Genomic DNA, 24,660 nt, shown 5'->3' on the forward strand with positions numbered 1-24,660 from the left:
GGGACAGTGTCACCATTGTATGTAAAGTGCTGTGGAATTAACAGCGCTATTTAAATGAATAAATATTATATTATTATCTAATATTGTAGCACTGCTCAATTATCATTGATAAGTGACAATACCAGACACTAAACAGGCGAATAAAATGGAGATCTATATTGCTATTTTACATGAGGCAGGTTAAAACTAGATTTAGTGAAAAGGTACCGGCCAATGTTTGCAGGAATCCAGTCTCTCAGAATTAATAGAAAAACTCTACTAAAATATAACCTTTAATAATACCATTAAAAAACCACGAGGTGCTACCCAAAGACATGTACACACAAAAAATGAACATAAATATATAAAAACCATATATAGGCACAATCGCCCTAAGCTCATATTCATACTGTAGAACAATTGTGTGTGGATCTCACCTAATCCAAATCAAACGGTTCAATGGTCCGTAAAGGCACGAACTGAGGCAGCTGGATGATGAGAGGCCTTATGTTTTGTGTGTGCAGGTCTTTGGGTACCTCCCTTGTGGTTTTGAATGGTATTATTAAAGGTAAGGTGTTGCATTTTTTTATTTTTCTATTAATAATAGTGATTATGGAATTAAGTATTTTTAATACAAAATTAAATTCACTGTTTATTTAGTTTTTTATTTAATTATATTTTTACTGAAACACAGGGCACTGCCATCTTGGATTTTCTGTGTGTAACGACAGTTACCTCATTTATGGAAGCGCCCTGGGAATTGGGTCTGATAGTCGCGCATCGACCCCTAGAGATCTCGGAGATCTCCCTGCTGTGAGCTGGACATGCCCCTGGGCTGTCCAGATCACAGCAGAAGGAGGAGATCGGGGCCATCTTTGTGGAGTTCACAACGTATGCTGTGTCCTGCACTTTCCCCCTGTCATGCGCTCGGATGTGTGAGTACCAGCACCGGGCCTCCGCCACTACCCTCCCCCCCTGCCGCGACCCCTCTCCCCCGCCGCTCTCCCTGCTGCCACCACCCCCCACTGCTCTCCCCTCCACTGCCACTACCCCTGCCTCTCTCCCCTCTGCCGCCGTTACTCCCACCACTTCCCCTGCTCTCGTGTGCTCACCTTGAGCACAGTATACTGAATAGCACAGTATACAGTGGTATACAGCTGAGCGCGGTATACAGTGGGGCGGTATAAACGGGCATGCGTGCAGCAAAGCATTGCGGGCGTGCAGGTGGCAGATTTGCAAGAGTGTGTGCGGCAGAGAATTGGGGGCGGGTGTGCATGCAGCAGAGTATTGCAGGTGGGCGTGCATGCAGCAGAGCATTGCGGGAGAGCGTGCATGCAGCAGAGCATTGTGGCAGGCATGCGGCAGAGCATTGCATTCGTGCTATGTGGGGAGCACTATGCAGCTGTCCTTTGGCGACACTGTAGACATTAGGATTACTTTGTGGTCACCAACAAAATTGTTCTGCACTGTGATCCTAAACTTCATTCTCTCTTATCCTTTTGGAAACACTCAGATTGGGACGGGGAGGTGACATGACACACAGGAGAACAGATTCCACCCACTTTTACTGCAGTTGTAATGTGAGCTAGTTCTACAGTAGTATTTCAGCAGCTGCTCCCCCTAGTGTTTTTTTTTTATATCTTGCGCAATTAAAAAGAAATAATATTTAAACAAAACATTAAAACATTAATACTTTATATTTTTTCAGTTATTGATTTTTTTTTTTTTGGCCGACACTTTCCCTTTAAAGGTTATATTTTAATATAGGTTAAAACTAGAATACAATGGCAGAAGATTCTTCAACTGTATTAATGTTTTGTGTAATCATTCTGGTGCAGTTCTAGGGCATCATGTTTGATGTGTTGAACACTTTTATTCTACTTTCACCACGTCTTGGTTGGGCCAATTTACAGAGGAGTTTTGGGAACATTTTGGCACATTTTACTAACTAAGTCTACATCAATATTTCTAGTACAAAGGCAAACGTTTTTCCTAATCCCAGAAAACACAGTGTACTGAATAACTGAACAGATACAATTTACAAACCTGCTTCTATATTCTTACCAGAAAACTCTGCTTTAAAGTGTAACTGTAGCTTTCATTTTTATTCCATAAATCAATAGTACACATGAAAATAAGCAACTTTATAATAAATCTTATCAGACAAATTTGCTTATGAAAATTCTGATGTAAAATCTGTATTCAGTGAAGACTTTCCCATTACTGAGATAGGAGATGAGAGCTCCTACTGCTGAGAATCTATGTAGATATAGGAGGGGTGGTGTTCTGCCTCTAGCTCCTCCCTCTGCATATAGCTCCTCTCTGTGCCTCTAGCTCCTCCCTCCATCATAGAATATCATCAGTAACAACTGCCACCGCCTATCTGGGAAAGTCCTCACTGAATACAGATTTTACCTCAGAACTGAGAATTTTTGGACCTAACCGGATAAAAAAATAATCCGGTTCCGGCCCAGAATTGATCCCAATTATCTGTCCAGATACCAGTCCCCATATAAATATATGGGGACCAGATCCCAGCAATTAAAGATGGTGCTAGAATGGATAGGAGCAAGCGCGCTATACTTACCGAGTTTCTGGCGAGGCCGTAACTGCTTCCTGGCTGCTCATTCACTTCCGGGGCCACACATTTACCTTCATGCATATGCACTGCTTTCCCCGCCCACCGGCATCTCTAATTGGTTGCAGTCAGACGCACCACCACTGAGTGGCAGCTAACTGCTTTCAATCACAGATGCTATGTATGTCTATGGTGGTATACAAATAAATAAATAAAATATTTGGCTTAGGGTCCCCCAATATTATAATACCCAGCACAGGTCAAGCATATGGCCACAGGCTGGAGCCCTCAGCCATGCGCTTATCTTGACTGTGTATCAAAAGAAGAAGAATCACATGTGGCCTTTTTTTTTTAAAAAAAAAAAAAAAAAGAAAAATTGTTTAAATAAATAATTAAAAAAAAAACCTGCATGTCGTCCATCCCCCAAGTTTGATACCCAGGCATGATAAAGACTTTTACAGTCCGGGTCTTCCCATCACTACTGATTAATTCTGGCAGAGAAAGAAGAAGATTTGTCTGTTAAGATTTATTACAAAGTTACTTATGTTCATTTTACTATTGATTTATGAAATAAAAATTAAAATGATGGTTATGTCACATTTATGGATATTCAGTTAAACTTAGTCACATTCATCACGGTTTTTGAATGACTTAAACATGAATGTTTTGTGATCTGTAACGATTTCCACATGACTAACATTTCATAAGGCATAAATCGATGTACCATGAGCATATGCTGATAGAAACAGGGATCAAAAGAGTCAACATTGTTTGGTACTCTGATCCCAAGGGTACGTATTCCTTCATGATTTCCTGGTGTTAGCCCTGCTCTCTTCAGGCACATTCCGAGATAAGCGTCATCAATTGGAATTAATGGGATGTACGGAGATTCCTGGTTTATAGAGGAGGCCGTGAAGCTGGACACAAGAATACCGCCACCACCACAGTAGGGGTCAAATGACTCAGCGGGAAAAATTTCTTTTGAGACATAATATTTGCTGTGCTTCTCACGGATTAGAGGCATCCCTTCATTCAGAGCCCCAACAAAGAGATGTCTCTTTTTGCCATGTATTTTCGTACTCTGCAAATATGTTACAACGTTTAATGTATGGACAAATACATCATCATCTCCATTAAATATAAACTGAGCCACTGGACACTTCTGCACAAGCCACTGGTGGAGGAGGACCTGCTTTAGGGTTAAATTATAGAATGAATCTTCAAAATTCCACTGCACAATATCTTCAAATATTTCATTCTCGGTGGACAGCAACTGCAACATCCGTTTTCTTTGCTCTTTATCCCTTGGGACACCACTAAGAAAGACTCTTTTCACTTTTGCACCATTATATGTCTTTTCTTCTCCCCATGTTCTCCTAATTGCCTCACGGCGTTCAAAATTTCCAGGGGCAGTTTTAATAGCTAGCAAAAGAAAAACATCTTCGTTAGAAGGTCCACCACACTTCATGGGAGAGTCAAGTAGCAATGGAAAAGCCCTACAATGACGATAAACCAGAAAATCCTTGAAATTTTGTGTTTCTTCAGCAAAATTTGGCATGTTGTGAACAGAAATGTTTTCTGCACATTTGATAGGGGGTAATTCTGTAATGGCTGGATTGTGATAAGTAAAAGTCTCAGCTTCTGAATTTCTTTTATTAGGAACTTTAGGGTTGTTTGATACGAAAAGAAAGTGCAGTAGAATGACACCAACTGTTAAGCCAAGAAGTAATTTGCAACCTTGTTTTATCATTGTTTTCTTTGAAAGGCTTGACATCTGAAAATTTGGCAGAAAAAAGACATATATTAATATAATACCAACCTGTGATATGATCTATAGTAATAAATAGGCATCATGAGTGTCTACAAACTTAGGCTGAGTTCACACGTCCAGTAATCATCCATTAGAATGTGATCCGTTTGTCTGTTGTTCAATAACTGATGTCTGCTGGATCTGGGTTTTTTTTAACATTGGAGTTTAAGTAGAACGGATCTGTTAACAGATTGCTACTTAAGCCCGCTTTACACGCTGCAATGTATCTTACAATGTGTCGGCGGGGTCATGTCGTAAGTGACGCACATCCGGCATTGTAAGTTACATTGCAGTGTGTAACAGCTACGTGCGATTGCGATTGAACGGTAAAACAATCATCGCACGCATATCGTTCATTTCTCTAGAATTGAACGTCAGATTGTTCATCGTACCCGGGGTAGCACACATCGCAGTGTGTGACACCCCGGGAACGATGAACAGATCTTACCTGCGTCCTGCGGCTCCCGGCCAGCAATGCGGAAGGAAGGAGGTGGGCGGGATGTTTACGTCCCGATCATCTCCGCCCCTCCGCTTCTATTGGCCGGCTGCCGCGTGACGTCGATGTGACACCGAACGTCCCTCCCACTCCAGGAAGTGGACGTTCGCCGCCCACAGCGAGGTCGTATGGACGGGTAAGTACGCGTGACGGGGGTTAATCGTTTGTGCGGCACATTCAACAAATTGAACGTGCCGTACATACGATGGGGGTGGTTACGATCGCATACGATATCGTATGCTGGATCGTAAGGTGTAAAGCAGGCTTTAGTCATCCGTTTTTCTTTAATTTGTAACTGATCCATTTTTTCTTACAGGATCCATTTCAAATGGAAAATAAATAGCAATCTGTTAATGGATCCTTTTGCCATAGATTCCAATGTTAAAAAAAACGGATCTGACAGAAATCAATTTGCCAGCAAATCTCTGCAGGAGACATTCTAATGGACGATTATAAGACTGTGAACTCAGTGTTACAGTGTTGTGTTCATTCTACTTAGATCAATGTTGAGTAGTAAAACCCATTTCAAATTTGTAAAAATATGATGATAACATGCTACCACCAGTAATTCATGTTCATATTTAAATATTCATTGTTTACATATCTTAGCTATACAGTGTGCAGCTGTCTATTGTTTGTTAATATATCTCATGTTTAGTATGCACCTGTTCACACTAGAATGTTAGGATGTGGGTCTGGGAATACAAATTCATTACAATGTTTGATTCTGTCACCAAAGAACTCTACCTGTCAGGAGGATTTATGAACCGCTACAAAATCTGAGGAGTCTGTTCCAGAGACTGAGGGCACCATGCCTCTGATCCTACATGGATATTGGGACAATAAAACTTTCACACCACTAATCAAAGCTAATTAAGGACTCACTTTCTAAGCTTAGTGTTTTTTTATTTAAATGTCCTTTTATTATACCATCCCTCTGTCCTGTTTGTGTATATATTTATGTTTCTTCAGATATTTTGTTATACCATGCCTGACGAAGAGACCTGAGAAGTCTTGAAAGCTTGCTCTGTAACATCATTTATTTTTATTTTAGTTAGCCATTAAAAGGTATCACAACTACAATATTTCAATTTTGTTTCTCTCTCTGAGAGCAATCAATCACCAGTCTTTTTCTTACATTACAGGGTCACGCCTTCTGATTGAGCACTCCTTCTCCTCAGTCTTAGGTGATTTTAATTCCTTATTAGCAGGTTCCCATCTGCCCATAAATTGTAGGTCTTTTAACACAAAGAGAGGCAATAGTTTGATAGGGACCGAACATTAAGAGGTCGCCTTGGCTGTTGGGCTCACATAAAACTGGCCATTTTTGTGTGCTAATTATCTCAATTTCTTTCATGTTTTTCATACCAGTAATGCAAATTCATATTCCTATATTCATTGTTTACATATATTAGCACTAGAGTGCAACTGTGTCCTTTTTGTTAATATATCTCATATTCAGTATGCACCTGTTCACACTAGATTGTTAGGATGTGCCATCAGTGTTTTTCTTATGCTACCACCTGTACTGTAGTCACCAATATGAAGACAGCCACAATTATAAAACCTATTGTGGATGTGCTAATCTGAAACACGGAAGCTCCAAATATTGTAGACATAACAGACCCAAAAAATTGAAATGTCAGATTTTTCTTAATGAGCAACAGCGCAGCAACACAGATTGGATCTCACTTGGTAGTCTTTCTGAAGTGAATCCCATGTGATTCCATGTATGGAGTGAAAAGTATTATCCTTACAACATTATATGCTTAAAAATCCAACCATCCCAAATATATATACACTTGTGCTCAAAAGTTTACATACTTCAGCAAAGTTTTTACTTTCTTGGCCTTTTTTCAGAGAATATGAATGATAACACAAAATATTTTTTTACACTCATGGTTAGGGGTTTAGTGAAGCCATTTATTGTCAAACTGTTGTGTGTTCTCTTTTTAAATCATAATGACAACTAAGTAAAACTCACTGCAAAAAAAAGGCCCAGGCCAAGAAACTAATGCACTAGCAGGATGCAGCAAGACCCCCAATAAATGGAGGCCTCACAGGTGCAAGAGGAGCAAATCACTCACACACTTCCAAAAATGGAGGGGGCAAGTGCTAGATGTGCTAGATTTTTTCGCTGTGAGTTTTTGCTTAATTTTTGGAGGATAATTATTCCTCTTTTTGGTGTTTGTTATATATACATAATGACAACTAAAAACATCCAAATGACCCTGATCAAAAGTTCACATACCCCAGTTCTTAATACCATGTATTGCCACCTCTAGCATCAATGACAGCTTGAAGTCTTTTTTGGTAGTTGTGGATGAGGCTCTTTATTTTCTCAGTTAGTAAAGCTGCCCATTCTTCTTGGCAAAAAGCCTCCAGTTCTTGTAAATTCCTGGGCTTTCTTGGATAAACTGTGTGCTTGAGTTCTACCAAGAGCGGCTCAATGATATTGAGTTCAGGAGACTGAGATGGCCACTCCAGAACCTTCACTTTGTTCTGCTGTAGCCAATGACAGGTCGACTTGGCCTTGTATTTTGGATCGTTGTCATGTTGGAATGTGGAACTACATCCCATGCGCAGCTTTCTGGCTGATGAGTGCAAATTTGCATCCAGAATTTGCTGATAACATGCTGCATTCATCTGTCCTTCAAGTTTGACCAAGTTTCCTATGCCTTTGTAGCTCACACATCCTCAAATCATCAGCAATCCACCTCCGTGCTTTACAGTAGGAATGGTGTTTCTTTCATCATACGCCATCATACCTCTCCAAATGTAACGTTTAAGGTTGTGGCCAAAAAATTTCTTATCACTCCAAATTACCTTAATATAAGCAGAAGGATCGACACTCATAAAAAAAATTCTTTATTTTATTCCATATCTTCCAATCCATTTTCATTCCATTTTCTTTCAAAAATTAAATGCAAGACTTTTGAAAGAAAATGGAATGAAAATGGATTGAAAAATATGGAATAAATTCTGCAACTCTAAAGATTTTTTTTGTGAGTGCCGATCCTTCTGCTTATATTGTTTTTGGAGCCCATCCTGGACTTCGTGCACCACAGCTGATACATGTCCACCTAGTCTTGTCTAAATTACCTTGTTCCAGAAGTTTGGAGGCTTGTCACTGTGCTGTTCGGCGTATTGTAGGCCACATACTTTGTGGCATTTGCGCAGTAATGGCTTTGCTTTCTTCTGGTGACTCGACCATGCAGCCCATTTTTCATCAAGTGCCTCCTTATTGTGCATCTTGAAACAGCCACACCGCTAGTTTTCAGTGAGTCATGTTTTTCAGCTGATGTTATTTGTGGATTTTTCCTTGCATCCCGAACAATTTTCCTGGCAGTTGTGACTGAAATTTTTGTTGGTCTACCTGATCATGGTTTGGTTTTTACAGAGCCCCTGATTTTTCATTTGTTAATCACAGTTTGAACATTGCTGACTGGCATTATCAATTCTTAGGATATGTTTTTGTATCTCTTTCCTGTTTTATACAGTTCAACTATCTTTTTTTGTAGATCCTTTGACAATTCTTTTTCTCTCCCCATGACTCACAATCCAGAAACATCAGTGACTGGATGAAAGATGCAAGAGTCCGCCAGGATCCCAGAAACTCACTCAGCTTTTGTTCGCACACACACTGATTACAAGCAAACAGGTCACAGGTGAGGATGTTACCTTTATTAGCCATTCAAACCCATTTGTGTCAACCTCTGTGCATGTTATCAGCCAAAATCACCAGGTTATGTGAGCTTTTTATCAGGGTCATTTGAACGTTTTTGGTAGTCATTATGATTTAAAAAGAGAAAACACAGTAGTTTGACAATAAATGGCTTCACCAACCACTAACCATGAGTGGAATAAAAGATTTTGTGCTATCATTCATATTCTCTGAAAAAAGGCCAAAAAAGTAACAAATATGTCGGGGTATGTAAACTTTTGAGCACAACTGTATAACCAAATCCTAAAGATTACAGGTTACCTACAGGTGGAGTAGGCAAGTTCATGCATAAAGATTAGATTTAGGCTACTACATAAATGAGAAAAGTAGTTTAGCTGCCCTGTGCCTGCCAAATCAACAAGGCAAAGGCAAGGTAGCCTTTAATACCATATAAAACAATGGCAGTATGGCACATGATCGGTTGGTAAAAATTTATTTTTATCAATTTTCAGAAAGGCTGCATTATTTGTCATAGTACAAACTATAGGATTTAAGATTAGATACTTTTAGTGACTACAGAACTACCGATGCTGTCCACAAACAAGTTGTTGTTTTAGGTTTATTTTGTATGAGATCTGTGGTATATGCTGAATTGTGTGCCTATTCATTCTAGCCTAAACTAAAGGAGAAATGTATTTTAGTCATATTTCTATTCTTCAGTACATAGACATTTTGTTCCACAAAATATAGATCCCTTACTAACATTGTTAAAAAGTAACATTGATTTAATTTTTATTTCATAAATCAATATATATATATATATATATATATACAGCGTCGGTCTGGTGTGCCGGGGTAGCGGTGAACCCCCCGGTAGGCCCCGTCTTTGTCTTCAATCTAAGCTGTCTCCGGCACCCTGCAGGGCCCCAAAATCCCCCCCCTCGACAGGTGTATTAAAATGACCTGCGGCCACAGCTCTTTAGACTGTTGGGACGCCACCGCAGGTGATAATATTGTATGTGGCAGTCAGATTACTATAGCTCCAGCAGCTGCAGGGGGGCGGTCCTGACCTGGAGGTACCCAGAGCTTATGAGCTGCAGTGCGGCAGGGGCAGAGCAGAAAGCTCCTTCTGAGAAGAAGAAACTGCATCTACTGGTGGATCAGCCAGGACCTGTGATGATGTCATGCCAATGTGACTGTGTGGGAGGAGCCAGGCCGGAGATGCCGAGAAATATGAGACGGGGCTGGTAATGAGAATGAGAGGGGCATGGGGGGGAGTAGGGTGAGTGACATGAGGGGTCCACACTGTTACAGAGGGGTGTTAAGTGATACAGGGTGTGTGGATTATGGTGTTTCAGTGTGTTTGAAAGAGGGGTAATTTGGGGTAGAGCCAGTCTGCGTGAGATATGCAGGATATGAGGTTGCTGGGTGTGTGTGATTTGGGGGGTGCAGAGTGTCTGTGATTTGGGGGGTGCAGGGTGTGTGTGATTTGGGGGGTGCAGGGTGTGTGTGATTTGGGGATGCAGGGTGTGTGCACCAGTCCCTGCTGCGTGACGTGGGTGAAGTCCACACAATAACCATATATCAGTAGGGATTAGGGAAAGAGGGGTAGCAACAGTCAGAGCATGTGATGGGATTGGGAAAGCTGGGTGCCTAGCTGAGAGAAAAAGGCTCTTTTCCTCATCACCCAGCCTTTCTATGTTCTGATATGCATCTTGTCCCCAGCTCCAACCTTTCCCATTCTCTGATATCATGGGAAAGCTGGGTGCTGAGCTGAGAGAAAAAGGCTCTTTTCCTCATCACGCAGCCTTTCTATGTTCTGATATCCATCTTGTCCTCTGCTCCCAGCTTTCCCATTCTCTGATATCATGGGAAAGCTGGGTGCTGAAGACAAGATGGCTGTCAGAACACAGGAAAGCTGGGTGCTGAGGAAAAGAACCGAGTACCCCCAGTGTCAGTGTCATTATCCTCTACCCCCAGTGTCAGTGTCATGCTGTACCCCAAGTGTCAGCGTCATTATCCTCTACCCCCAGTGTCAGTGTCATTATCCTGTACCCCCAGTGTCATTATCCTGTACCACCAGTGTCAGCATCATTATCCTGTACCCCCAGTGTCATTATCCTGTACCCCCAGTGTCAGTTTCCTGTGCCCCCACTGTCAGTGTCATTATCCTGTACCCCAGTGTCAGTATCCTGTACTCCTGGTGTCAGTGTCATTATCCTGAACCCCCAGTGTCAGTATCCTGTACCCCAGTGTCAGTATCCTGTACCCCAGTGTCATTATCCTATACCCCCAGTGTCAGTGTCATTATCCTGTACCCCCGTGTCAGTGTCATTATCCTGTACCCCCAGTGTCAGTGTCATTATCCTGTACCCCCAGTGTCATTATCCTGTACCACCAGTGTCAGCGTCATTATCCTGTACCCCCAGTGTCATTATCCTGTACCCCCAGTGTCATTATCCTGTACCACCAGTGTCAGCGTCATTATCCTGTACCCCAGTGTCATTATCCTGTACCCCCAGTGTCAGTTTCCTGTACCCCCACTGTCAGTGTCCTGTACCCCCACTGTCAGTGTCATTATCCTGTACCCCAAGTGTCAGCGTCATTATCCTGTACCCCCAGTGTCAGTGTCCTGTACCCCCAGTGTCAGTGTCATTATCCTGTACCCCAAGTGTCAGCGTCATTATCCTGTACCCCCAGTGTCAGTGTCCTGTACCCTCATTGTCAGTGTCATTATCCTGTACCCCCAGTGTCATTATCCTGTACCACCAGTGTCAGCGTCATTATCCTGTACCCCCAGTGTCATTATCCTGTACCCCAGTGTCAGTATCCTGTACCCCCAGTGTCAGTTTCCTGTACCCCCACTGTCAGTGTCATTATCCTGTACCCCAGTGTCAGTATCCTGTACCCCCAGTGTCAGTGTCATTATCCTGTACTCCAGTGTCAGTGTCATTATCCTGTACCACCAGTGTCAGCATCATTATCCTGTACCCCAGTGTCAGTATCCTGTACTCCTGGTGTCAGTGTCATTATCCTGAACCCCCAGTGTCAGTATCCTGTACCCCAGTGTCAGTATCCTGTACCCCAGTGTCATTATCCTATACCCCCAGTGTCAGTGTCATTATCCTGTACCCCCGTGTCAGTGTCATTATCCTGTACCCCCAGTGTCAGCGTCATTATCCTGTACCCCCAGTGTCATTATCCTGTACCCCCAGTGTCATTATCCTGTACCACCAGTGTCAGCGTCATTATCCTGTACCCCCAGTGTCATTATCCTGTACCCCCAGTGTCAGTTTCCTGTACCCCCACTGTCAGTGTCCTGTACCCCCACTGTCAGTGTCATTATCCTGTACCCCAAGTGTCAGCGTCATTATCCTGTACCCCCAGTGTCAGTGTCCTGTACCCCCAGTGTCAGTGTCATTATCCTGTACCCCAAGTGTCAGGGTCATTATCCTGTACCCCCAGTGTCAGTGTCCTGTACCCTCATTGTCAGTGTCATTATCCTGTACCCCCAGTGTCATTATCCTGTACCACCAGTGTCAGCGTCATTATCCTGTACCCCCAGTGTCATTATCCTGTACCCCAGTGTCAGTATCCTGTACCCCCAGTGTCAGTTTCCTGTACCCCCACTGTCAGTGTCATTATCCTGTACCCCAGTGTCAGTATCCTGTACCCCCAGTGTCAGTGTCATTATCCTGTACTCCAGTGTCAGTGTCATTATCCTGTACTCCCAGTGTCAGTGTCATTATCCTGTACCCCCAGTGTCAGTATCCTGTACCCCAGTGTCAGTATCCTGTATTCCCAGTGTCAGTGTCATTATCCTGTACCCCCAGTGTCAGAATCCTGTACCCCCACTTTCAGTGTCATTATCCTGTACCCCAGTGTCAGTATGCTGTACCCCCAGGGTCAGTGTCAGTATCCTGTACCCCAGTGTCAGTGTCAGTATCCTGTACCCCAGTGTCAGTGTCATTATCTTGTACCCCCAGTGTCAGTATCCTGTACCCCAGTGTCAGTATCCTGTACCCCAGTGTCATTATCCTGTACCCCCAGTGTCAGTGTCATTATCCTGTACCCCCAGTGTCAGTGTCATTATCCTGTACCCCCAGTGTCAGTGTCATTATCCTGTACCCCCGTGTCAGTGTCATTATCCTGTACCCCCAGTGTCAGTGTCATTATCCTGTACCCCCGTGTCAGTGTCATTATCCTGTACTTCCAGTGTCAGTGTCATTATCCTGTACCCCAAGTGTCAGCATCATTATCCTGTACCCGCAGTGTCAGTTTCCTGTACCCCCACTGTCAGTGTCATTATCCTGTACCCCAAGTGTCAGCATCATTATCCTGTAGCCCCAGTGTCAGTGTCCTGTACCCCCAGTGTCATTATCCTGTACCATCAGTGTCAGCGTCATTATCCTGTACCCCAGTGTCATTATCCTGTACCCCCAGTGTCACTTTCCTGTACCCCCACTGTCAGTGTCATTATCCTGTACCCCAAGTGTCAGCGTCATTATCCTGTACCCCCAGTGTCATTATCCTGTACCACCAGTGTCAGCGTCATTATCCTGTACCCCAGTGTCAGTATCCTGTACCCCCAGTGTCAGTTTCCTGTACCCCCACTGTCAGTGTCATTATCCTGTACCCCAGTGTCAGAATCCTGTACCCCCAGTATCAGTGTCATTATCCTGTACTCCCAGTGTCAGTGTCATTATCCTATACCCCCAGTGTCAGTATCCTGTACCCCAGTGTCAGTATCCTGTACCCCCAGTGTCAGAATCCTGTACCCCCACTTTCAGTGTCATTATCCTGTACCCCAGTGTCAGTATGCTGTACCCCCAGGGTCAGTGTCAGTATCCTGTACCCCAAGTGTCATTGTCATTATCCTGTACCCCAGTGTCAGTATGCTGTACTCCCAGTGCCAGTGTCATTATCCTGTACCCCCAGTGTCAGTGTCATTATCCTGGAACCCCTGTGTCAGTGTCAGTATCCTGTACCCCCAGTGTCAGTGTCATTATCCTGTACCCCCAGTGTCAGTGTCATTATCCTGGAACCCCTGTGTCAGTGTCATTATCCTGTACCCCCAGTGTCATTATCCTGTACCATCAGTGTCAGCGTCATTATCCTGTACCCCCAGTGTCATTATCCTGTACCCCCAGTGTCAGTTTCCTGTACCCCCACTGTCAGTGTCATTATCCTGTACCCCAAGTGTCAGCGTCATTATCCTGTACCCCCAGTGTCAGTGTCCTGTACCCCCAGTGTCATTATCCTGTACCATCAGTGTCAGCGTCATTATCCTGTACCCCAGTGTCATTATCCTGTACCCCCAGTGTCAGTTTCCTGTACCCCCACTGTCAGTGTCATTATCCTGTACCCCAAGTGTCAGCGTCATTATCCTGTACCCCCAGTGTCAGTGTCATTATCCTGTACCCCCATTGTCATTATCCTGTACCACCAGTGTCAGCGTCATTATCCTGTACCCCAGTGTCAGTATCCTGTACCCCCAGTGTCAGTTTCCTGTACCCCCACTGTCAGTGTCATTATCCTGTACCCCAGTGTCAGAATCCTGTACCCCCAGTATCAGTGTCATTATCCTGTACTCCAGTGTCAGTGTCATTATCCTGTACTCCAGTGTCAGTGTCATTATCCTGTACCCCCAGTGTCAGTGTCATTATCCTGTACCCCCAGTGTCAGTGTCATTATCCTGTACCCCCGTGTCAGTGTCATTATCCTGTACCCCCAGTGTCAGTGTCATTATCCTGTACCCCCAGTGTCAGTGTCATTATCCTGTACCCCCAGTGTCAGTGTCATTATCCTGTACCCCCGTGTCAGTGTCATTATCCTGTACTTCCAGTGTCAGTGTCATTATCCTGTACCCCAAGTGTCAGCATCATTATCCTGTACCCCCAGTGTCAGTTTCCTGTACCCCCACTGTCAGTGTCATTATCCTGTACCCCAAGTGTCAGCATCATTATCCTGTACCCCCAGTGTCAGTGTCCTGTACCCCCAGTGTCATTATCCTGTACCATCAGTGTCAGCGTCATTATCCTGTACCCCAGTGTCATTATCCTGTACCCCCAGTGTCAGTTTCCTGTACCCCCACTGTCAGTGTCATTATCCTGTACCCCAAGTGTCAGCGTCATTATCCTGTACCCCCAGTGTCAGTGTCATTATCCTGTACCCCCAGTGTCATTATCCTGTACCACCAGTGTCAGCGTCATTATCCTGTACCCCAGTGTCAGTATCCTGTACCCCCAGTGTCAGTTTCCTGTACCCCCACTGTCAGTGTCATTATCCTGTACCCCAGTGTCAGAATCCTGTACCCCCAGTATCAGTGTCATTATCCTGTACTCCAGTGTCAGTGCCATTATCCTGTACTTCCAGTGTCAGTGTCCTGCACCTCCAGTGTCAGTGTTATTATCTTAGGCTATATGTAATTACTCTTCAGGGGGCCTCTATATGTGATGATAGTACAGGAGGGGCCTCAATATAAATACATGTAAAAAAAATAAATACATGATCTGCCTATAGAGCAGTATTGTCAGAATAAACAGGACTAGTAAAGGGTTTATCCAACATGTAAAACTAGTTTAGAAACCATAGTGAGGCTTTTATAGGGCCTCTGTCCCCACAGAATGACTGATCATATACAGTACAGACACTGGGGGCCGATCATTACCTGATAATTATGTAATGTATGAGTATTGGGTGGTAATGATGCACACCGCCCCATACTGACTCTATAGGGGATTTCCCAAGTCAGTTAGGGCAGACCCTATATGGGTGGATAGATGGGGGCAGAGGTGGATTAATTTTAGTAAACTTTTCCATCAACTAACAGAGTTAAATAGATGGGTAGAGTGCTCAAAAAGGGACTAACATGTAATCTCAACCCTATTTTAAAATGTGCAATTTTTATTAATATTCATTAAAATGTACCCACAAACAGACACACAAACATATAAATGAGAATGGATCACGTTATCCTTGTAAATAACCAAGGAGTTTTATATACACACTCACTTTGGGAAAGGGAAGGGAAACTAATATAGCCCTATAAGGGTAGTGTATCCCTACCTAACAACGGAGGGTATGACACCATAAGTTACCGGGCGATCCCGTTCCACGTTGGCTCTCCCTCTCCCTGACCCTGATATAGGGACGGGATGGAAAGCCCTATAGTGGTGCTTGCACAGTACAATATATATGAGTTCCCAAATGGTAATACTCCTCCCTGTATTGTTTTTCTTAGATCAAGAAGGTATCAATTTACTGATCTATAACCAGGAATTCCAAAATATACCACTGCCCTTGTGGTACCACAAATATTATGTGATGTTATACATCATACATCCTAGTGTCATCAGAATTCCTAAAGGTTTGACTTGTTAGAATGTTGGAACAAGCAACACAATTGTCACATGGGGAACATCCCCATTTAGAACCTTTGGTAGCAAAGAATTTTTTACTTTGTGGTTCATCATTGTAATGGCTACACACCAGTTTGCCACGAAGATTTTCAGAACGTCGATAAGTAACTGAAGGAAAAGGATTACGATGTTTTGCCAAAGTCTTGTTAAGGAGGAGAACCGACCAATGTTTATATAGGATATTTAAAAATTCATCATTTTGTGAATTGAAATCAAGAATACAACGTACCTTAGATGGAAAATCCGTTTTTCGTTTACCATGTGTGAGCAGGTCTGATCTTTTTCTTAATGACGCTCTCTTATATGCTTCACAAATAGCCTTCTTTTTATAGCCTCTATCCCTAAAACGAGTGCATAGGTCAAATGACTTGATTTTCAAAAGTTATATCAGTAGAGCAAATATGCCTAGCACGTAATAATTGTCCTATCGGGATGTTTCTAATCAAGTGATTTGGATGTTGAGAAGAGGCATGAAGGACCGAGTTACTGCATTATTTTTCCGAAATAGATCTGTTTGTAAAAATCCTCGTTCATCCACCTGAATCAAAATATCCAGAAAATCAATCTTAACTCTACTACTTTTGTATGTTAATTTTATGTTCATCTCATTATTGTTCAATTCCTCAAAAAATGAGTCAAGTTCAAGTAGAGTTCCCTGCCAGATTAAAATCACATCATCGATACATCTTCCCCAAAAATTCACTTTGTGACTAAGTGGCGATGCTTTGGACTGAAATACATTTCTCTCCCACAGCCCCAGGAACAAATTAGCATATGAGGGCGCACAAGACGCCCCCATTGCTGTGCCCTGGATCTGTAGGTAGAGAGTATCCTTGAAAAGGAAAAAAATTATGTGTAAGCACAAATCAAGTGCTTTAACCAAAAACTGAGACAAGGCTGCGTCAAGACCACTAGATTCAAATAAATGCTTGCCACTGTAAGCTCCTTGATCATAAGGCCTTCCTTTTGTTTAGTAGTTATAACTCCTTCTTCAACAGCCTAATTCAAAAATTGATCTAGTTCCTGTTGATATTTGAGAAGAGGATTAAACGACATTCTTTGATAACAACCAGAATTCTTCAACTGCCTATACATTTCTTTCTCATATTGTTTTTTTATAATGACGTTTCCTCCTTTGTCTGAAGGCTTAATGATAACATTTTTTAAACCTTTTAATTGTTTCAAAGCAATTCTTTCCCCGTGAGTAAGATTATCATGTTTAGTTGACGTGGATATGGAAGCTAAATCCTGTGATTAAATCCTGTGATACCAGCCGAACAAACATCTCAAATTTAGGGAACAGAGACAGAGATGGAAAATGTTTTTATTTTGGAAGAAGGTGACAAGGAAATTTACCTTTATCGTGATCTTCAGATTCCTGTGCCAGTTCTTCTAGTATTTGTAATGCCTCCCCTTCTGTATCAGAAGGAAACAAGGGATTTGTATTTTTATAGGCAAATAATTTCTGAAAAATTAATCTACGGGCAAAAAGATGCAGATCTTTTACAGCCAAAAAATGATTAAAACAAGATGATGGTGAGAAAGATAGGCCACGTTGTAAAACAGATATTTGTTCAGGGGTCAGTACAATATCTGATAAATTGATTACCTTCAAAGATGTTTTTGAATCCAACTCCCCTTGAAAAAATTGCTTAAGCTTTCTTCCATTTTGATGTTGATCATGTTGATGTTGATCATGTTCACCTGATCTTAATGGATATCGCTCCATATGTGAAGATGCAATACTAGATATATCGCTCATAGATGTGCTTCCGACTTCAGGTTTCCCTGATCCTATTTTATGGCTCCATCTGAAGACTTTATTTTGTTTTTTGTCCTGTAAGTCACGTTGAAATTTTTTCGTTTTTGTTGAGGAAATTGGGTTTTCCCATTCATTCGAGCAGTCCTCAATTTCCTTATTGAATGTTTCCAGTTCATCCGCCAGACATTCTTTTTGAAGTTGTTTCTGAATTTCATCAATTTCACTGCTGAGAGTATCAAGTGTACGGCCATCCATTCCAACCAATAATTCCATAAATCTTTTGGAACATGTATTGCATGCTGTTTCCCATTTAAGCTGAAAATCATCGTCACTAACAGGAAATGAAGGAAAAACTTGGACCTGGAGTCCCCGGGGAACCAAGTCCTTCAATAAGTAATTCTCTAGCGATACCTTATTCCACCAAATGCTAGTGCGTCGATTAAGCAATTTCTTAAAACTACGTTTAAGTGCTGTTTTATGGGCTGGTTCCTGGGTAGAGGAAGCACCGTTCCTAAAGACATCCTTAATTTTAGCAGACCAGGAGATCTCTTTACTCCTGTAATCCATCCCAAATTGTGTCCATACACTTAGTATTGAAATACTTGGAGATATTTTAACGGGACACTAATAATATATAAAGTTTTATGAATAGGTTCAGATATAACGGCTGCTATTTTATGTATTGTTGATTGTGGTTCTAAGGAACTACTCATGGGTAGTAGATATCCAGTTGTTACGTTTTTTCTTCATCAGAGTAATTTATTCATATAAGATGTCAATCAGATGCCAGGATATGATATTTTTGCTCATAGACACGTGTGTTTGATAATAAACATTGCTGCATAAAATGACCAGTCGTGACTTATCTTCTATAGTAACGCGTCCCTAACAACATGCATCGCTGTATCAAGTATCCGGATGTGATGTAGTTCCTCCTTGGCAAAGTGTCCTTAACTACATTCTCCGCCATATGTAGCGATCGGACGTGATGTATTCTCTGTCTAGCAATGAGTCCGTAACTATACACATCGTCATACTGGATGATCGGACATGACGTTATTAGCATCATGTTTGGCAGCGGTGTTTTATGGGAACCTGTTCTGGAGGCGTAATCACATGGACATTTTTCATTGGATAGCGGTACTATAAAAAGGGCCCTGAATTTGATTCACCTCACTCCTGGAAGAAGCGTTGCAAGTGCAAAACATGCGTTGGAGATGGTGTGCGATGCCATTTACCTTGTCTATTGTTCCTCTGTAGGTATACGGTTGTGATAATGGTAATTTATGGTTAATTGTAACCATTGAAATTTTTATAACTGCACACTTGTGTTACTACTTTGTACTTTATATTTGTACATATATTTTGGTATTATTCCCATTATTATTTTTGGTGGGTGTTATTATTCATTCTATATGGGGTTTTCTTTTAATGATTTTGTGACTTCGTGTTCCCAACATAAATTAATTATATACTTATTACCCTTGGAGGGGTCTGTTGCTGGAGACATCCTGTTAATCTTTGTATTTTAATAACTTTTTATATTTGATAAAAATTGTTTTTATATGCAACTGCATATTTTGTTGGTGATTTATATCTAGTTGGTTAATTTCCCAAATATTGGTTGTGATTTTGGTGTTTAATCACTCAATACAACAACCAACTGAAAAATTTTACAGCATGAATACAGTTATCCAAAAGTAAAGATTTAGAAAATTCGGAGGACACATATAAGTACAAAATGTTAAATCAATTAACGTGCTCATCCAAGGGGGTGAGAAAAAAATTGATAATTTTTTTTACCTGCATTAAAATTGGATGGTTTCTTGTATGCACGTGGGAACTTAGCCTTATAATGTCAGAACTGGACAACAGTTGGTCTCCACATGGATGGCATCTATGTGCTGTCTGTAGTTTTCAAGACCCTACAGACTTGTGTGGGTGATTTTATGACATAAATCAAGAATGGATATTTCTATGATGTTTTGCAGATACACAGTCTGCAAAATAACAATGAACATGTGAAAAGCTACAAAGATTACAATGGGGTATTAGGGTAATTCCAACCACATCCAAACCATTTTTATACATCAACTTATTGAAAGTTACCAGAACACATGCAGTCTTTATATTTATAATTGCAATGTATCCACAAAAATCTGTTGCTATACGAATGATCCATATCGGATCTGAAATCAGAGTCTCATCTGAAATGTAGAAGACGTTAATACATTTTTTTCATGTGGACAAACGGGATTATTCCTATTGAATAATATTGGACCAAGTGCACTCCGTATGTTTTCACGGACAGGACTCAGACAGAAATGGTGGTAGCCTGCGGTATTACTAAGCAGAAGCTTAGGCTGCTTTCACACTTGCGTTGTTTTGCATCAGTTACAATCTGTTGCCATGAGGAAATACGGTATCCTGCAAAATATTTTGCAGAATTCCGTTTTTTCCCCATAGACTTGTTTGGACGATTGCGACTGATGGCCTTGCGTTGCATCTGCCGCGTGATGGATCAGTCATGGAACGACTGACCGTCGGGCAGCAGAAACGCAGCATGTAACCTTTTTTGAGCGGCAGAATCCTTTTGTTTTCACTGCTCAGCTCTTGTATTTAATCATTTAAATCAATGTCTCTCTCTCGGCGGCCAAACGATCAGCTGATCGGCCAGCGAAGGCTTTTGTGAATGATCAGCTGATCGCACGGCGGCCAGCTTTTGTGAACGATCAGCTAATCACCCAGCGGCTGGCTATTGGGAACGATCAGCTGATCGCCCGGCGGCTGGCTATTGTGAACAATCAGCTGATCGCTGGTAAAACAGTAAAGAACCCCCCAAAAAACAAATCATCTTTTTTGCAGCATCAGTCACATGAGTTGTGCCACTATCTGCAATGCATTCGTTGTATCAGCACACAACTGATTGTGACGGATGCAAAACAATGTGAGTGTGAAAGCAGCCTTAGCAAATTTCGGTGCATATGGTAAAATCACTGATGGCAAGATCACATTCCCACATTGAGTATTTGGTGAGATTTTTACCTCAGTATCTATCAGACAAAACCAGGAATGGAACAGAGGAAAAGTATAACAGAAACACGGGCACCACTTCTGTATTTATTACCCACTCATGTTTGTATGAGTTTTTACCTCAGTATTCGTAGCCAAAACCAGGAGTGCGACAATCAGAAGAAAAGTATAATAGAAACACGGGCACCATTCCTGTATTATTACCACTGCTGGTTTTGGCTTACAAATACCGAGGTAAAATACTGACCAAATACTGAAATTGTCTCTCCAGTAAAGGAAACAAACTCTAGCACAGCGCCACCTATTGGAAGTAGCGATCCTAAAAGTCACATTTGGATTTTCAACAATCCTTTGCAATATGACTCAGGATATATAAGCCAGATCAGAATCCCAATTTGCAGACACGGTGTTTCGAGGTGCTTGCCCCTCGTCAGTGCAAAGTATGGGGGTGTCTGATCTGGCTCATGAGAAAGCTATGTGGGGACCACGGGGGAACACTATTCTCCTTAAGGAGACTTTGCAAATACTGAACATGTGAACGTGGCCTAAAAGGTGACACACTTGAACAAAGACTGATGAAAATCTGTTCCAGCACACATTAAAATTGATCTGGTTTTTTTTCCATGTATTAGAAAGAAAAAAGAAGTGTGAGTGAAGATCTAAACACACTGGTGGGGTTGACAATATGGAAACTTTGTATTAAGTTCCAGCAAAGTTACCTATTTCCAAAAACAGTTGAGAAACTTGGCCCACAGGAATGCTTTTACATGAACAAAGTAGATTTTAGGGCACTTCTCTGGTATGTTAACCCCTTTACCCATGGGCAATTTTCCGTTTTTCAATTTCAGTATGATGCCTCACCAGGGGCGTACGTAGAAATATACATGTTACTGGGGGCCGGCACACGTTACTGGGGGCGGCTTATAGTCAGAAATAACACATACTACTACATAGTGTTACTGAACAACACCCACCATATAAAGGCCAATAATACATTGCAAAATAATTCCACCACTCCATGACCAAATATCACCACATAGAGTCTGAATATAACCACCGTCCTGTTACTGAGCAAAGGCCACTGCACCAAGACCAGTGGGATCACACCACAAATCCCTAAAAACTCTGCAATATGTGAACTTGGCCTAAAGTAGCGATGTCCTTCTTCATGCCCCTCACCCCACACAATATAAATTTAAGTTTTCACATCTGTCTCCTCCATTTAATGGTAACGATTATGACACTCTTTCTAGCCTTAGGAGCTATAGCAAAACTCTGCAAAATACAGGGCTAATACACACACACACACACACACACACACATACACAAGGCACAGGGGCAAAACACACACACACACACACACACAGTGATGGCACAGCACCAGCGCAATAAACACACACAGTGATGGCACAGCACAGAGGCAACACACAAAGTGATGGCACAGCACAGGGGCAACACACACAGTGATGGCACAGCAGCACAGGGGCAACACACAGTGATGGCACAGCACAGGGGGCAACACACACACAGTGATGGCACAGCACAGGAGCAACATACACACAGTGATGGCACAACACAGTGGCAACACACACAGTGCTGGCACAGCAAAGGGGCAACACACACAGTGATGGAACAGCACAGGGGCAGTACACACACAGTATTGGCACAGGGGCAACACACACAGAGTGTTGGCACAGCTCAGGGCAGTTTTTCTGTAGTGTTACCGACATTTGTACATTATAATACTCACCTGCTCCTGTGATGTGAGAGATGATGATAGTGGCTCAAGCCTCTCTGCTGCACATCCTGTGAGTCTTCCTGGCTGCTCCTCCTGTCCTCTGCTTTTTCTTTCTATTCCTTCTGTTCTCCGCTGATCACTGTTTTTTCTGCTCTCTGTTTGCTTTTCTCTCTTTTCTGTGGTCTCTACTCATTCACTCCTGCACTCTTTTCCTTTTCATTATTTCATTCTCCCGCAGTTGTACTGAACAAGCCTCGCCCCTCTCCTGATTGTCTGTTCTCCTCCTGGCATCTCTCACTAGAAGAAGCTGCTGCCTGGCCACTCCATCCTCTTCAGCACAGGCCGTGCACAGTGTGCAGTGTGGGCGCATCTGAATCTCTGCATTGGCGAGTCTGCAGCTATACAAACAGTGCCGGCTCCCAGCGGCGTTAATCAGCTGCTTGGTGATGGCCCCGGCGGCATGATGCATGAAAGTGAAAACGCACACATCATGGGCAGCCGCCCCGGGCCCCTCCAGCTAGGGCTGCCACCAGGAATTTCAGGGCCCCATACTGCCAAAATTTTCGGGCCCCCTTCAGACTCCACCACAGCTCCGCCTCTACTTCTCAAACCTTCGGCAATAGAAAAAAGTTGTTTCCAGCATCACGTCCAAGAAAAGGTTAAAAACCAATTTTATTCCATAAGGTTAAAACCAACACTAGATTGGATGGATGTCCACGAAGTCTAAAACAATGTCTGACACGTTCCACACCTAAAGGAGGTTCTTAGTCTTAGAGATATCCTGCTAGATTTGCACAAGTTATGGAATAAATTTGGTTTTTAACCTTATTTCTTGGACGTGATGCTGGAAACAACTTTCTTCTATTGCCGGAGTTTGCCTCTTTGAACACGGAGCTGCCCTCCCTGCACCATCCTCCAGAGAGAGGACCAGGTGATGCATTTACCGGGGGAGCTGAGATCCGCCTCTGGAAGGTTGGAGGTAAGTATGCAGAGGAGGATCTCAGCTACCCTGGTAAATGCATTACCTCGTCCTCTCTCTGGACAGACAGACAGGGAATGAGAGAGAGAGATAGACAGACAGGGAGTGAGAGAGACAGACAGACAGGGAATGAGAGAGACAAACAGGGAATGAGAGAGAGACCGACAGGGAATGAGAAACATCAGAAAAAAACTGGAGGAAAAACAGGTTTTATGCCGCGCTTGAAGACCACAGACATTGATGTCGGAACAGATGATTCTTTTATTGTTTCATTCCTACGCGTTTCGGAGATCCCAACTGTCTCCTTCTTAAGGTTCTTTCCCTGAAGAAGGAGACAGTTGGGATCTCCGAAACGCGTAGGAATGAAACAATAAAAGAGTCATCTGTTCCGACATCAATGTCTGTGGTTTTCAAGCGCGGCATAAAACCTGTTTTTCCTCCAGTTTTTTTCTGATGTTCCTCTTGTGTAGCAGGGCTGCTGCTGGACCGCTTGGGCGCTCATTCTTGCTATCAATGGTGTTGTGACTGGCACAACCCGATCAGGTGAGTGCATTACTTCTTTATGATTTTGCCCAATATACCCTATTGCGCCTTTTCTCTCCCATATAGGGAATGAGAAAGACAGACAGGGAATGAGAGAGAGAGAGAGACAGACAGGGAATGAGAGAGAGAGACAGACATGGAATGAGAGAGACAGACAGACAGGGAATGAGAGAGACAGGCAGGGAATGAGAGAGACAGACAGACAGGGAATGAGAGAGACAGGCAGGGAATGAGAGAGAGAGACAGACAGGGAGTGAGAGAGACAGGCAGGGGATGAGAGAGACAGACAGACAGGGAATGAGAGAGACAGACAGGGAATGAGAGAGAGAGACAGACAGACAGGGAATAAGAGAGACAAACAGAGAATGAGACAGACAGAGACAGACAGGGAATAGGAGAGACAGACAGGGAATGAGAGAGACAGAGACAGACAGGGAATGAAAGAGACAGAGACAGACAGGGAATGAGAGAGACAGGGAATGAGAGAGTACATCCTATGTTTTGGTGCCTTCCTGCTTTTGGACGTAGATCCTGGTGATCATGTGGGATACCGCGCGATCTCCGCTGGTAGCTCAGCTTACATGACAGCCGAGCCCTGGTTCTCACATCCAGGAGCGGTCCCCGTGCCTCCCTTGGCTGTTCAATCCCCTAAATGCT

General features: G+C 42.7%; 1 protein-coding gene across 1 annotated transcript; it reads right to left on the reverse strand.

Annotated features, from left to right (window-relative positions):
- Positions 1-3,167: 3,167 nt before the first annotated feature.
- LOC142295071 (acetylgalactosaminyl-O-glycosyl-glycoprotein beta-1,3-N-acetylglucosaminyltransferase-like) lies at positions 3,168-4,331 on the reverse strand. Its single transcript, XM_075338147.1, has one exon. The coding sequence runs from the start codon at positions 4,329-4,331 to the stop codon at positions 3,168-3,170; it is 1,164 nt and encodes a 387-aa protein (XP_075194262.1).
- Positions 4,332-24,660: the final 20,329 nt, after the last annotated feature.

The sequence above is a fragment of the Anomaloglossus baeobatrachus genome, chromosome 1 (genome assembly GCF_048569485.1).
Source record: "Anomaloglossus baeobatrachus isolate aAnoBae1 chromosome 1, aAnoBae1.hap1, whole genome shotgun sequence".
Classification (NCBI taxonomy): Eukaryota; Metazoa; Chordata; class Amphibia; order Anura; family Aromobatidae; genus Anomaloglossus; species Anomaloglossus baeobatrachus.